Source organism: Vulpes lagopus, chromosome 23 (genome assembly GCF_018345385.1).
Source record: "Vulpes lagopus strain Blue_001 chromosome 23, ASM1834538v1, whole genome shotgun sequence".
Lineage (NCBI taxonomy): Eukaryota > Metazoa > Chordata > Mammalia > Carnivora > Canidae > Vulpes > Vulpes lagopus.
Genome location: NC_054846.1, coordinates 21,913,481 through 21,928,071, shown reverse-complemented (window position 1 = coordinate 21,928,071; position 14,591 = coordinate 21,913,481). Strand labels below are relative to the sequence as shown.

General features: G+C 47.4%; 1 protein-coding gene across 1 annotated transcript in view; it reads right to left on the bottom strand.

Moving 5' to 3' along the window:
• Window positions 1-14,591, bottom strand: part of NT5DC3 (5'-nucleotidase domain containing 3) — a 51,002-nt gene that overhangs the window by 9,559 nt on the left and 26,852 nt on the right. Inside the window, exons 5-12 of the mRNA XM_041738537.1 lie at window positions 12,710-12,800; window positions 11,700-11,837; window positions 9,317-9,377; window positions 8,843-8,945; window positions 8,597-8,698; window positions 8,048-8,129; window positions 6,781-6,867; window positions 1,507-1,647 (exon numbers count right to left, since the gene is read on the bottom strand). Coding sequence (XP_041594471.1) covers window positions 1,507-1,647; window positions 6,781-6,867; window positions 8,048-8,129; window positions 8,597-8,698; window positions 8,843-8,945; window positions 9,317-9,377; window positions 11,700-11,837; window positions 12,710-12,800 — 805 coding nt within the window. The remainder of the gene's footprint in view (window positions 1-1,506; window positions 1,648-6,780; window positions 6,868-8,047; window positions 8,130-8,596; window positions 8,699-8,842; window positions 8,946-9,316; window positions 9,378-11,699; window positions 11,838-12,709; window positions 12,801-14,591) is intronic.

Below are 14,591 nucleotides of genomic sequence, written 5' to 3'. Positions count from 1 at the left end.
CCCGCATTGGGTGGGGAGCCTGCCTAAAGAGTCTCTGCTCTCCCCTCTGCTCTCATGCATGCGCGGTGCATACTCTCTAAATTTTTTTTTAATTTAAATAATAAAATAAAATGTAGTGACACCAACGACATGCAGATTGTGTCTGTGCATCACCCAGCTGCCAGCACCACAGAAAGCACACCTGGCCTAAGGGCCCTTCACCACACTTGAGACCTCCAAACTGAAGAGTAGGGAAGCACGCTGACACCTGCTCAAAGGCATGGACTAGGCATCACATAAGTCTGCGTTCAAGTTCTCGCCATTTTATGATCTCACACATGTTGCCCAATTCCCAAACACACAGTCTCCTTATTCTAAAATGGGAAAATCGCACCTGCCTACAAAGGACAGCAGGACTATTAATGACCAACGTGTGTGCAGCCAGCACGTGGCACAATATGAGAAGTAACTATTATTACTGGGTGACCTATGTACAGACTTGCAGCTACATCAACCCAGAATTGATGCCTTTGATTTTTAGAAAAGAATCTCACAGACCAGCATGATGGACAAGGCAAGAACCAATGTGGGCAGAGCACGCTGGAAGAGACCCTGGGGGATGTGTGAGGCCCCATACTTGGGATGTCTGCCACTGCTGCCAGCCCCACCTTGGCTCGCTCCCAGCTGCGCCCTCAAGGACTGCTGGCTGGGCCAGGAGGGCACTTCCCTGCCCTTTCCAAAGCGGGCTGGCAGGTGTGGGCACCCGGCTATGGCCAGAGCACAGGTGTCAGACAAGAGGGAGGGCACCCAGGCTCCTCCTAAGCACTCAGGCAGGGAGGCTGCAGGCCAAGTCAGCTGAACCCAGAGGGCAGCAAGGCACCTCAGGAGCCTCAGCGTGGGTCATGGCTACAAGTCAGGGCAGAAAATCCACGGGCCACGGGCCAGAAAATCACCAAAACAGCATTCCTCACTAACTGTCCATGACTGGCCACCTACCTTCCATACAGAAAAACCTGCCACTGAACTCCAGTGACCAGCAAACCATACACATTCTCCTCAAGTCAAAGGGTAGCTGCACACAGACATCCGAACTTTTGCTTTGAGAGTCTCTCCAGTAAGCTAGGGAAACTGAGGCCCAGAACGGCACAGTCCCACAGCAGGCCAGGGGCAGAAGCCGGACCAGGCCCACGCATCAGCAGTTCTTGAATCCCACACCCCACGGGCCCTCTCCCAACAGAGCTATAGTGCAGAGGCGAGGACACAGGGTTCCTGCGGGGCAAAACATGCGCATCTACAAGGCCCCACAAAGCTCTTTCTCGGAATGAATTTTCGGGGCATTTTTAAAATTATCTTCACAAGGAGGCTGACAAAACTCTTCTTAGGGGCAAGAGAACCCCAGGAGTTATTCTGCATGACGACTTACACCTTGTGCTTTATAACCACAATTAAAAAGAAGTAACTTTGGTTGATGGACTAACTTCAGCCTTAAAGAAAACATAGAAGAGGGAAAAAAAAAAAATCCCAAACCTGCATCTGTTCCAATAACCCGGTCAGGGTCTGCAGCCAGGTCATGGTTTGAATGTACTGCTCCGTGTTCATGATTCTGAGCTCGGATCTCAGCTCCGGGATAATCGCACCAGTTCGCCAACCATGCTTCAGGGTCAAATCCTGATGGCAAAGACCATGAAAGTCAGCATTCTTCTCAAAAGAACTTAAACCATTTCTCTCCCTTTCCCAGATGCAACAGGTGTTTGCTGAACTACTTTTTCTTTGTAATGATTAGTTATTAACCCAAATTCAATGAATTACATTTAATTAAAACCAAGTCAGCCCCAGGCTTTGACCATTACACCCAAAGCTTCTATTCTGAAAATAATTGCTGTGAATCACAGCTCCTGCACAAGCACAGGGTCTGAAATCATTAACCATGGGCTGTAACAGCAGTTAGGTCAGGGGCAGAAAGAGGCTCCACCAAAATGCTCCTGGAGGTCTCCATTCAGTTCATCCACAGATTCCTGGGGAGCACCCACTGCCCAGGCCTTGTGGCTTATGGGCAATCACAGAATCTCAGACTTGGAATGATCCTACAACACAGAGGTACATGATCATATTTTTTATTCCAAATATAGTAACCTCAGGACACCTGGGGGGCACAGCGGTGGAGCATCTGCCTTCGGCTCAGGATATGACCCCGGGGTCCTGGGATCGAGTCCCACATCAGGCTCCCCACAGGGAGCCAGCTTCTCCCTCTGCCTGTGTCTCTGCCTCTCTCTGTGTCTCTCATGAATAAATAAATTAAATCTTAAAAATAAAAAAAATCAACCCACAGTTCTTCAATGACTGGATGTTAAAATATATATGTATATATACTAGCCTCATGATTTGACAATAAGCCAGAACATCTATCAACAGATATATCCTGGGAAATCTAAAGTATATAATCACCATGCTAAATGGTCATTCATTTTCTTATTCGGCAAATATTTATCAAATAGTTCTAACTGCCAGGCCCTGGTCTAGACAATGAGGATAGAGCAATGAACAAAAACTGACAAAACCCTGTCCTTGTGGGAAATACAAAAAATAAGCAAGTAAATATACAAAGGCAGGTGGTTATAAATACAACATCAAAAATCAGGCAGATTAAGAAGAGGAAAAGTTACCATTATACAAAGTGGGTTAGGCCAATTAAAGGGAAGTTGGTGCAAAGATCACTAGGGAAGGAAAGTGAACTATGCAAATATGTGGGAGGAGGACAATTCAGGCCAGAAAAACAGTAAGTGCAAAGGCCCCCGGGCAGGAACATGCTGGGTGGGGGGTGTGGAGGTGGAGTTGTTACATGAATAGCCAGGCGGGAGCCTAGGGCAGTGGCAAGGGCAGCTATGGGTCCTGCCTTCAGAGAAGTAGGCAGGAAAAGGACAGCTCAAGCAGGGCCTTGTAGGACACAGTAGGAAGTCAGCCTTTTGCTCTGAAGAAAGGAAAGCTCTGAGGTTTTAAGAAGTGAAGTGGTCGTGCTCGCTTCGGCAGCACATATACTAAAAAAAGAAGTGAAGTGGTCTAAGGCTTACAATTTTAAAAGTTCATTGGCTATTTACCTAAAGCCAGAATCCCTGCTCCGGATGACCTAAGGATGCCTACCTTCCTTACCTATCAAATTGCTTTAAACCTTTCATCTCTCTCCTGTTCCTATAATATACGAAAACCTACAGCTCAACCTTTTAAACATTCCCAATGATGGCAAACATTTGAAGGTGGCTTTTATTTCTGAAAATAAAAAACAAGTCATCTGGAACATTCCTAAGATTAAAGTACGTGATAATAAAGTAATAGTAATAAATCTCATTCTCTCCTGTGCCTCAACCTGGCTCTCAAATCTATCCCAAAAGGGGCACCCAAATGTGTTTTGAGAAACAGCAGCAACATTAGACGCCTCTGCATTCCCAAGGTGACACCCTATAAAGATAATATGCTTTGCCGTATTAATTTCTGACATGTTAGTTATGAACTGATCTTACCACTTTCTAACAGTTTTCAAACTTTTGGCATGGGATCCAACAATATACTCCAGGAGACTCATTTTACTTGTTTTTTTTTTTTTTTTTTAAAGATTTTACTTATTTATTTGACAGAGAGAGTGCACGCACAAGTAGTCAGAGGGGCAGAGGGGGGGAGGGAGAAGCAGGTTCCCCTGGAGCAGAGAAACTGGACCATCCCAGAACCCTGGGATCATGACCTGAGCCGAAGGCAGGTGCTTCACCCACTCAGCCCCCAAGGCGTACCTTATTTATTTTTAAGATTTATTTTTAAGTAATTTCTATATCCAATGTGGGGCCTGAATCTACAACCCCAAGATCAAGAGTCACATGCTTCCCCGGCTGAGCCAGTCAGGCGTCCCTATAAGAGACTCACTATGGATCTAAGGACACAGGGATCGAAAGGATTAAAGAAAACGTTCCATACACATAGTAACCAAGATAGCAGGGGTGCTATGCTAATATCAGACAAAACAGACTTTGAATCAAAAATTGTCAAAGACACCAAGAATGACATCATATCATGATAAAAGGTTAATTCACCAAGAATATGTAACAATTATAAGCACACAGGCAGCAAACATCCGAGCTGAGGAGAATGGAGGAACAACAGTCAGCTCTGCTGCAATAGCAGGAGACTTCAACAGCCCAGCCCATGTTCTATTCGAGAAAAACCACCAGGAAGGTGATGATGTATCAGGAAGCACAGACCTTGAACACACTGAAGACCAGCCAGCCCTAATGCACGTGTGCAGAACACTCCCCCAATGAAAGCAGAACGCACATTCTTCTCCATGCACATGAAACAGTCCAGGACAGACCTTACATTAGGCCCCAAAACAAGTCCTGATAAACTTTAAAATCATACAAATCATCATCATACAAAATCATAAAATCTTTACTGATCACAAGGAGTGAAGCTAGGGACCAACAGCTGAAGGAAAAACTGAGAAGTTCACAAGGGGGAATGAAAGATCACCCACTTAAACAAACAATGAGTCAAAGAAGAAATCACAAGAAAAATGAGAAAATACTTTGCGATGAAAAATTTTTTTCAGATTTTATTTATTTGAGAGACAGAGATAGCAAAAGAGAGCACGAGCCAAGGAGGAGAGGGGAGCAGGGAGCCCAATGCGGGACTCGATCGCAGGACCCCAAGATCACAGCCTGAGGTGAAGGCAGACACCCAACCACTGAGCCACCCAGTTTGTCTTACAACAAACTTAAATGCAAAAGCACATACGACATTAAAAAAAACCTAGGGGATACAGCAGTGCCGTCCTCATGGGGAAACGTATAGCCATGCACATTTACACTGAAAAAAAGATCCCAAATTAACAACAAGACTTTACATGATAAGGAACTAGAAAAAGAAGAAACTAAATTGAAAGCTAAGAGGACAAGGAAATCATAAAGATCAGAGCAGAGATTCAAAGAATAGAAAAACTATTTTAAAAAATCAACAAAACCAAGAGAAGACTGACAGCTGACAAACTTTTAGCATACCAAAAAAATAAAATAAAAACCCCAGAAGACTCAAATTACTAAAAATCAGAAAATTGAGTAGTGACAACACTACCCATTCTACAGAAATAAAAAAGAATTGTAAAAGCCATAAACTACTGTACACCAACAGCCTGCATCACCTAAATGACATTCCCAGAAACAACCTACCAAGACTGACTGACAAAGAAACAGGGAATCTGAAAAGACCTGGGACTAGTAAGGAGATTGAAGCAGTAACCAAATCCTTCCAACAACGAAATGCCCAGGAGCAAACGGATGCTTTCACTGCTGAAGTCCACCAAACACTTAAAGAGGAATTAACACCAACCCTCCTTAAACTCTTCCAAAAACTAAAGAGGAGGCCTCACTTCCTAACTTATTCTGAGGCTAATGTTACCCTGGTGTCAAATTTTAGTGTGAAAAGCTACTTAACACGGAGTTTCTAAGTTAGCAGGTCTAATGTGAGGCCTGAGACGCTGCATTTCGACCAAGTTTCCAGGTGATGCCGAGGTCATGGGGGCTGCACCTGAAGACAGTACTCCTGGTAAGCACCTCTCTTGATGCTAAGCCCTGCCCGTGTGCATGCCTTCACGGGTCACGTACCCGCATACCTCAAGGGTAGCACATGGTTATCTCCTCAGGCCCAATAACACCACGTAGCAAGGGGTAAAGCTGTGTGGTGCTGGGACTCTCAGCCAAGCCTCTGGTACTGCCAACAGACTGACAGTAGCACTTTGTATTCCACTTTCACATTATCTTACTTCTCTCTTTTCCAAATAAGGTCACCAGGCTTGAGGATATGTTCAAGGTCACACAGCTAGGAACAGCAGAGCCGCACAGACACCCGTGATACCCTCCACTAGGCCTCGGCCCACTGGGAAGACATGACCAGGCAGGCTGTGTGCTGCAATCACCCGAGAGAGAGAATCTGCACACAGGCACCCTTCTCCCAACCCCGCACCATTCTGAATCTGAGTCCACAGACTTCAGACGGCAGCACATGTGCTCTGAAAATACTTCCCAGCCCACGATAGCTCCCTGCTCGACGGTAGGCAGACACAGGGAAAAACGCGTGAGACCGCTCTGACGTGGGTCAGAATGCTCAGAAATGCCAGTCATGGAGCAGGAGAGCCGGCTACGACCCTGCCCTGGGGGCACTGACACTGGACGTCATGCAGACCCTACAAGTCGTGTGTGGTGTCACCTGCCCGGACTCGCTTAACCCACAGAAACTCACTGCACCAGGAGCTGAGCAATGCAGTACACAGGACTGACTACCCAGTCTCGTCCCAATTATGGATTAAATCCTGATTCAAGTCCTGCAATGCTGCTCTACTGATTCCAATGGGCAAGAAATGCCTCACTTTCTTATAACAGCTGTTTCCCGGAAATGCCAGTTTTTGAACTTGCAAAAGCAGCCCTGACTGATGTTTATGAATTCTCCTTCATATGCCTCTGAGGTTCAATAAGAGAAAAAAAAAGAACACTGGCATTTGTTTCTTACCATTACTTAAATGGAAAGACTTTTCTGATAAATCCTGAATAAACTGCTGCTTTCTATCATCTTAAAAAAAAATTACCTTTTTTTAGACCCTGGATCCATTCTGTTGTTAAAAATGAGACATTTAAAAAAAAGGGGGGAGGGAGACCTAGTCATATTTATGAAAGCATAAAAATGGTCTTAAACACAAGATAAATTCCTCATGAAGTAAGACAAACATGTCTGTCCCCCAGCAAAGGAATGGAGACAAAGGCTTCTCACCGCCAGGTCACTGTATATGTGGTCACCAAAATACAGCACTTTGGATCCTCTCCACCCAGTAAGCTTCAAAAATTCATATAAATTGCCCTGCAATGAGAGAAAAATATAGGTATTAGACCATATGAGATAGAAACCTACATAACCGGTGGCTCATGGTATCTGTTATTTAAAACTTTACAAAAAAATTGCTTTTATAATTTAAGTAATTCAGAACATTAGGGTAAAAACACTTTTGTGTGAAATCCCTCAGACCTTTCTTTCCAGAATGACCTATATTGTATAAACTTCTTTGTAATGATCTTTCTACATTGAACATTTGGTGACCATGTCAATGAATATTAACCCACCAGTTCACGAGGGAGAAATGCTGTGGTTCCTGTTACGATTCCCTGATGTTGGACGCTTACCCTGTCATCTATTTTGTAACTCATGATAAACATTCTGATAGCAAAGTTGTAGCTACATCTTAATAATTTCCTTGGTCTAATTCCAAGAAGTCTGATGGCTGCATCAAAGCAAAAGCTTCAAGGTCTGGGAAGTATACTTACTGCGCTATCAACCCACCAGGCATGGATCAAGTTTTTGACCATGTAGTACTATTCTATAATTTCATGTTTTATGAATCTTATAGAAAAATAAAAAATATAAAAGATAGGGCAGCCGGATGGCTCAGCGGTTTAGTGCTGCCTTCAGCCCAGGGCCTGATCCTGGAGTCCCAGGATCGAGTTCCACGTCGGGCTCCCTGCGTGGAGCCTACTTCTCCCTCTGCCTGTGTCTCTGTCCTTCCAAAAACTAAAGAGGAGGCCTCACTTCCTAACTTATTCTGCTAACATCTTAAATCGTATACACTCTGAAAGTAAGGTTTTAAATTTTGTTTTTAAAGACTGTTGGATTCTGAGTTAATCGTAGCACAGGATGCCTGGGTGGCTCAGTGGTTGAGCATCTCCCTTGGGCTCAGAACGTGACCCCAGGGTCCTGGGATCGAGTCCCACACTGGGCTCCCTGCAGGGAGCCTGCTTCTCTCTCTGCCTGTGTCTCTGCCTCTCTCTCTCTGTGTGTCTCATGAATAAATAAATAAAATCTTAAATAAATAATTTGGACATAGCACATTGAAAATATACTGACTTAAGTTTAAGTTTCGCAGCCAGTGTATAAACAGCCAATTCACGCCTGGCACACAGCAAGGGTCAACAAATGTGGGCCGTTACTGTTATAACCGACCACAAAGCAAAGGAACAAAAAGGGAAAAAAATCAGTCATGAGGTACCTGCTTATAGATCTGGCCTTTCTGCAACTTGTGGATCTTGTCCCAGAGCAAGACACCTTTCTCGTTCACCTTGCGGAAAGGTCTAGACAGAAACAGAAACGCCATGACCCATGTTGGAATCGTGCAGGCTGTGCTCATGAACCCTACATGGTTACTCACTGGGAACAGAACCTGACAAAGCCCTGGAACACACACCCCAGCACCACACTCCCTGGCCGGGTGTACACATCCCAAACTGCAGACCCTAGGATCCATTTAGTGAGGAAAGAACTCAGGGGTCAAATAGACCTGGAAAACACTAGGTGCCACTATGTCCCCCTTAAAAATCACTGAGAGTCTACAAAGCCCTTCTGGTAGAGAAACTTTCTTTAGCCCCAATTTCCTAAATGTATTTGATCACAGAAAATCTGCTTCACAAAAACAGCTCATGGAAATACCACTTTAATACACATGTCACCAAGTGACAACCAGATGTTACCAAGTCACACGAGCTGTGTCCACAGCAGCAAAGGACCATAGCCTGATTCTCCCAGAAAGACAGACGCTCACCTCCGCTTGTCATTAAAGAAGTTTGGCTTCTCGGCCTGAACGATGACCACATCAAACAGATCCCTCCAGTCTTTTCCAACGATATACCGCATCCCTTTGTCCCTAAAACAATAGGTCAGCACATCAGTCTAACAAGAAGGAGATCTGCTGCTTCTGCAACTTTTTCTTCCCGATTCCTAACTGTTGAGACAAATGGGACTACGAGCCGCGAGCCTGTCGCCGGCAAGGATGCCCACAACAACTTACACAAAACTGCTGGGGCTGTTGGTGATGAGAAACATCTTCTTGCCATGATCCGCCAGTTTGGCCAGCACCGCGCGCGTCTGCTCAGCATAACAGATGTACTTTTCTAGGGCAAGAAGTGAGTTCACACACCTGAGCATGAGGTCGGCCCACGGGGTCACTCCAGGGGCCCGCAGTCCAGCGCTGCCCAGGCACTTGGGGGAACAGTGTGGGGACGCGTGGCTTGGGGCCCGCCGGCACCCGGGCATCACCAACACAGCCTGCCTCCTCAGTCCTGGGGGACATGCTGCATGCCTCCTGCGGCTGTCAGTGTCTCCCTTTCTGAGGGAGGCTTGGCTCACGTTGTGACACAACGAGAAGGCTGAGGTCAGAGGTCTGAGGGAGCAACGAGGGGCTGAGCACCTGCTCACAACAGGAATAGTACAGCCGTGGGTGCAAGGACACATGGGGCGACCTTCACAACACCGCTCTACCTACCAATGTCTGCTTCGATCGCTCTGTACATGATCCCTTTGATGTGCACATCTCGGATCGAATCCTGTCAAAAGAGAGGTTTCAAGTCAGTGAGATAGTGCAACAGCCTGAGTCGCTGCGGGACAGGTGGCATGGCATTCAGACAACGGCGCCTCTGAATCCCTGGCCATCCCAACTCCAGGTGACATCTGACTGCTGCTCCACTCCGCACGGGTGGCCAAAACTTAGGTTTCCATGGTGACGGTGGCCGCTTCCAGTGCAGCTCCCAAAGGGCCATTGGGAGGAGGAAACCTGTGTGAACAACCCTGAGTAATGCCCCACATAATAAAGAGCGATCTGCGTGCAGTATCACTGACAAATGATTCTGGGGTATCTGGAAAAGGGAATTACTGCTCTTCTCATCTTTGGGCCCCTCTCTAGACCCCCAGGAGCACGTCTCCAATCTACACAAAGAGGCCAAGACCGAGGGTCAGACAGGGGCCGTCCATGGGACAGCGGTTGAGGCAGAAACACGGCCGGGCAGCGACATGAGGACGAAGACGGGAGGCCGCTACACCTCGCAGGTTCCGGGAGTGGCGGCCTGGGCCCCACGGTGTCAGGGCACAGCCCAGCCAGGTGCACTAAGCATGTCTACTGCAGGGGGCTCCCAAGGGCACGCGGTGACTGTCCAGAGCCGAGAGCAGGGGACTGCGCTGCTGGCAAGATTGGGCTTCAGCCTTAGAAAATTGACAGGAGATTTCTACCACAAGCGAGCACCTCTGGACTACGGCTCCAGTTCGGCCTGTCCTAGCACAGGCTCATGTCAGCGGCACAAAAGCATGCGGCAGGGCTGAAGAGCCAATGGAGGCAAACCCTGACCTGAAAGCTCGGCTCCACCACTTACCAGCTGTGTAGCTTTTGGGCAAGTTACTGAATCTCTCTGTGCCTCGATTTCTTTATCCGTAAAATGAAAGTAATAATAGTACCCCCTCCAGGCACTGTGATGAGGATTTAATTTGCATAAAGCACTCAGAAAAACAGTGCCTGGAACATACTGTACGGGACTGCTCTCCATGGGCGGTGTCCAATAAACATCTTTCCTTGTGACTGCAAGGTGATGTGACTACATGTGCTTCTTTTATTTTTTTTTTAAGATTTTATTTATTTATTCATGCGAGAGACAGAGAGAGAGGCTGAGACACAGGCAGAGGGAGAAGCAGGCTCCCTGCAGGGAACCCGATGCAGGACTTGATCCCAAGACTCCGGAGTCATGCCCTGAGCCGAAGGCAGACGCTCACCACTGAGCCAAACAGGCTTCCCTATTTTTTTTTTTTTTTACTGCAAGTGATGCTTTAAGATTCTTAAACTATTTGTGCACACGAAAAGAAGAACAGAAAGCAAATATTTAACTTTAGTTCAAATATCAGACTCATACTGAGAAGTTAGAATTTATCCTTTATCTTCCTAAAACCCATGGTTTAAGGCAGTCAAAATTTAAAATTCATCATAAGCATACAATAAAAACACTGTAGTACAAAAATACAGGTCTCTTAAAAATGTAAGTAAATAGGGGATCTCTGGGTGGCTCAATGGTTTAGTACCTGCCTCTGGCCCAGGGCGTGATCCTGGAGTCCTGGGATCGAGTCCCACATCAGCTCCCTGCATGGAGCCTGCCTCTCCCTCTGCCTGCATCTCTGCCTCTTTCTCTCTCTGTGTCTCTCATGAGTAAATAAATAAAATCTTAAAAAAAATAAAAAATAAATAAATAATAATATAAGTAAATAAATAATATATACCACATATATAAATATTTGCATATAAATACATGCTTATAAACATACATGACATGTGTATATAATAAATATTAATACATGAACATATTTTTGAGCACTAAAAAAAGTTCCAACAGTTTAAAGAACATATATAAACACATGTGAATATAAACTGACACATGTGAGTACAAAGTTTATAAATGAGGTGTGTGCATGTACGCAAGGCTCCTGTTGACTATGAATGTCTCCCACAGGGTTCACACAGCTAGGGCAGGGCCTCCCTGGATCCTCCGTGTGTGAGAGGAAGGCCCCGTCCGTGGGCAAGCTCAGGGGCAGCTGCGTCGGGCTGGACCTCAGCCACCAGCCACCCCTTGACCAGATGCACCAGCCCCGGCCTTGGTCAGAAAGACTTAGAAACCCAGAGAGCAATACAAGCACCATCGTCCTTTAACACAAAATCACACTGATCTCTAACTGTCCTAATGTAACCTCTTTCTTAACAATTTTCAGGGTAAAACCACCAATAAAAGAAACCCTGGGCAAAGGACTATTCGCAACACATGACCCAGGGGGGGCTAACGATCCTGTCCCTTATGCTGAGGCCCTCGGAGGGCTGTGGCAGAGCCACCACTCACCTTGACGTCCTTGTAGAGATGGACGGGCTCATAGTCGATGTTATTCTTCAGAAAGTACTCGTTGACACAGGACAGGAGGGACATCTCGGGCAGGGAGAAGATGTCCATGAACTGCTTCATGGTGTTTCCGTGAGAACTCTGCAGGCAGGCAGGGAGGGGAGCTTCAGAAACACAGTCCAACAGCACAGCCAGAGCCAACACCTGACTTGCATCCAAGGCGCATTCTGAGCCCCTGGATCCCTCTCCTCAAGAGAAGCATAATTCTAACAGTGCCAAGTACAAGTGTTACCCATATTGTTCCCGGCACGGCTCACGTCTTCCTCTAAGTACAACCGGGAAATCCAAGGTGATGCCTTGACTTCCCCCCCAAAACATCTAACAACTCTTTGACACTCTTATGAGCCCTAACATCAGGCCCGCACTCTACTGCCAAGCCCAGAAGAAAGCCGGCAAGTACTCTGCTGCCCATGGGACAGCACGAAAGCCACCCAAGTCTCCTGAATGTGGGAGCCCCCACAAAGCCCCATGTGAGCCTGAGAGACTCCCTGAACGCCTGTGATTCGGGGCCTTCCACCACATTCTGACAGCACAAATAAGAGCACGCCTAATAAGACAAGGAGCAAAAATTCAGAAAGCAAAGAAGACTAGAAAAGTCAATGAAGCAGTGGCTGCCCTTCAAGCCCAGCAGGATCTGCTGTCCTGCACCTCAAGGAAGGCAACCGCTGCCACCCTGATTTCATCCACAAATAGGGACAAGCCTGGGGTAGGCATTGCAGAGAGGGGCAGGCACACAGAAGGTACAAAGAGCCTCCATCAGGTAAGGAGCAAAGAGCCAAGAAAAGGGAATCATGAAGGGCTTTGGGAGATGCCAACACACAACCCCCTCTCAATTCCAGGGCCTCTCAAACAGCCCAAATCCCCTCTCAGCTCCACAGGAGTGTGCACAGAGACCCTAAATCTCCCGGGCCACGTCTGCTGATGGCTGCTTTAACTAAAGAATCTCTCATTACCTTTCCATAAAAGTCGCTCATCTGTTCCAGGGGCACATGAGAGCCCTCATACATTTCAATGACTTCCTCATCGGGGACAACACTGAGGCCCCTGGAAAAATCACAGGTGGTACCGTTAGATTCCAGTAGCGACAGCAGTGACTTCCAGACCCCCGGCAACTGCTGGGATCTTTCAGCTTCGGCACAAGATGCTACCGTCTACAAGTAACAGGTGAGAAGCCCCTACTACTAGGAGCGCCAGTGCTATGCGGGCAATGAGGGCAGGAAAACTGCACCTGCTAGAGGGGCCAAGTGTGGGTTCCACACAGGCATTCACTTACTTCTCCATAATCTAGGAGGGAAAGCACAATTATCCTTCCATTTCCCGGCAGAGGAAGCTGAGGCCCAGAAAGGTCAAGTGTCTTTTATTTTTTTTTAAGATTTTATTTATTTATTCATGAGACACAGACAGGCAGAAACACAGGCAGAGGAAGAAGCAGGCTCCATGGAGGGAGCACGATGTGGGACTAGATCCCATGACCCCAGGATCATGCCCTGAGCCAAAGGCAGACCTCACCTGCTGAGCCACCCCGGTGCCCCAAAGGTCAAGTATCTTACCCAAGGTTACCAAAGTAGGAAGTGGTGGGTCAGGACCAGACTGAGGTTTGCAGCTCAAGGGCCCAGGGGCCTCCTCAACCACTATCACAGCACCTCTGTCCACAAGGCTCTAGCACCTTCCTTTGCTTTGGGGGTAGTGTTTGCTTTGGGGTCAGTTTCTGTTTCCATTTTTATGTTTTAATACATTAGGGAGAGAAAGGCTCATTCTGCCTCTACCATCCTCCTGCCTCTGCTACTCTGATCTAACGTCAGTGAGAAAAGCCATGCGTGAGACTCCGGTGCACAGACCCTGTGACACAAGGCAGGAAGGCTGGTGCCACCTCTGGGAGGGGTGACCTCAACGCTACATGACCATCAAGGCCGGTTTCCTCACCTATAAAAAGCCAGGGTGGCACCTGTAAGCCGCCCGCCTCCGGAGCCACAGCTGAATCTGCAAATGAATCCCGCTCCACCACAAAGGGAAAATACATTTCGGCATTAGGGTGACCCAGCTGTCACCCCTACTGTATTAGGGTGACCCAGCTGTCACCCCTACTGTGCGGCAGGCACTGGGAGCCAAGTGCTCTCATCGGGTTTCATGTTCTCAGATTTCCTGTCCTGGCCCTGCCCCCGCGACAGCATCACCAAGAGGAACGTCTACTCCCAGCCATGTCTCCAGGGAAGGAGCTTGAGAAAGCAGGGGCCAGTGACAAGGAGAGTATGGCAAGTCCACCCGGCGCCAGGCCAGGCAGGTGAATAACACACCAGGAGCCTCAGTTACTCACAGGGTCAGGTCAGGCTGCTTATCCTGTAAAGTCACCTGGCTGACATGAAAGTACACGCAAAACATGATTTATATTTGATACATAAGTACAATGAAAACATGGCTGTCATCAGCCTCCTTCCTCCGTTTGCCGCCCTCGTGGAACTTTCTGCAGCAGCCAAGGGGATTCATTGCCCACCCCCACCCCCCAAAAAATGATTAACTTGTTACAACCTGGGACCTTACAAACAGGTGGCACTGTGGGCCCCTGATGCCTCACCCACCGCTCTGGGCAGCAACCTGGGAGTAGCTCACCACTGAAGCAGCTACAGTCAGCTATGCACATGCCTAAGACTCTAAGATTTTGAAAAAACTACAAAAAGTGCAAGAACTCTGCCCTGAGACCTGAGGACAGGTGCACAGGCACATGGCCCACAACGGCCCACAGAGCCAAGTGTCAGCTCAGAAGGAGAGTGAGCTGAGTGCCACACAGCCCAACTGGGCGGAGGCGGCTCAGGTAGGTGCAGCAGCCCAGGCTGGGGG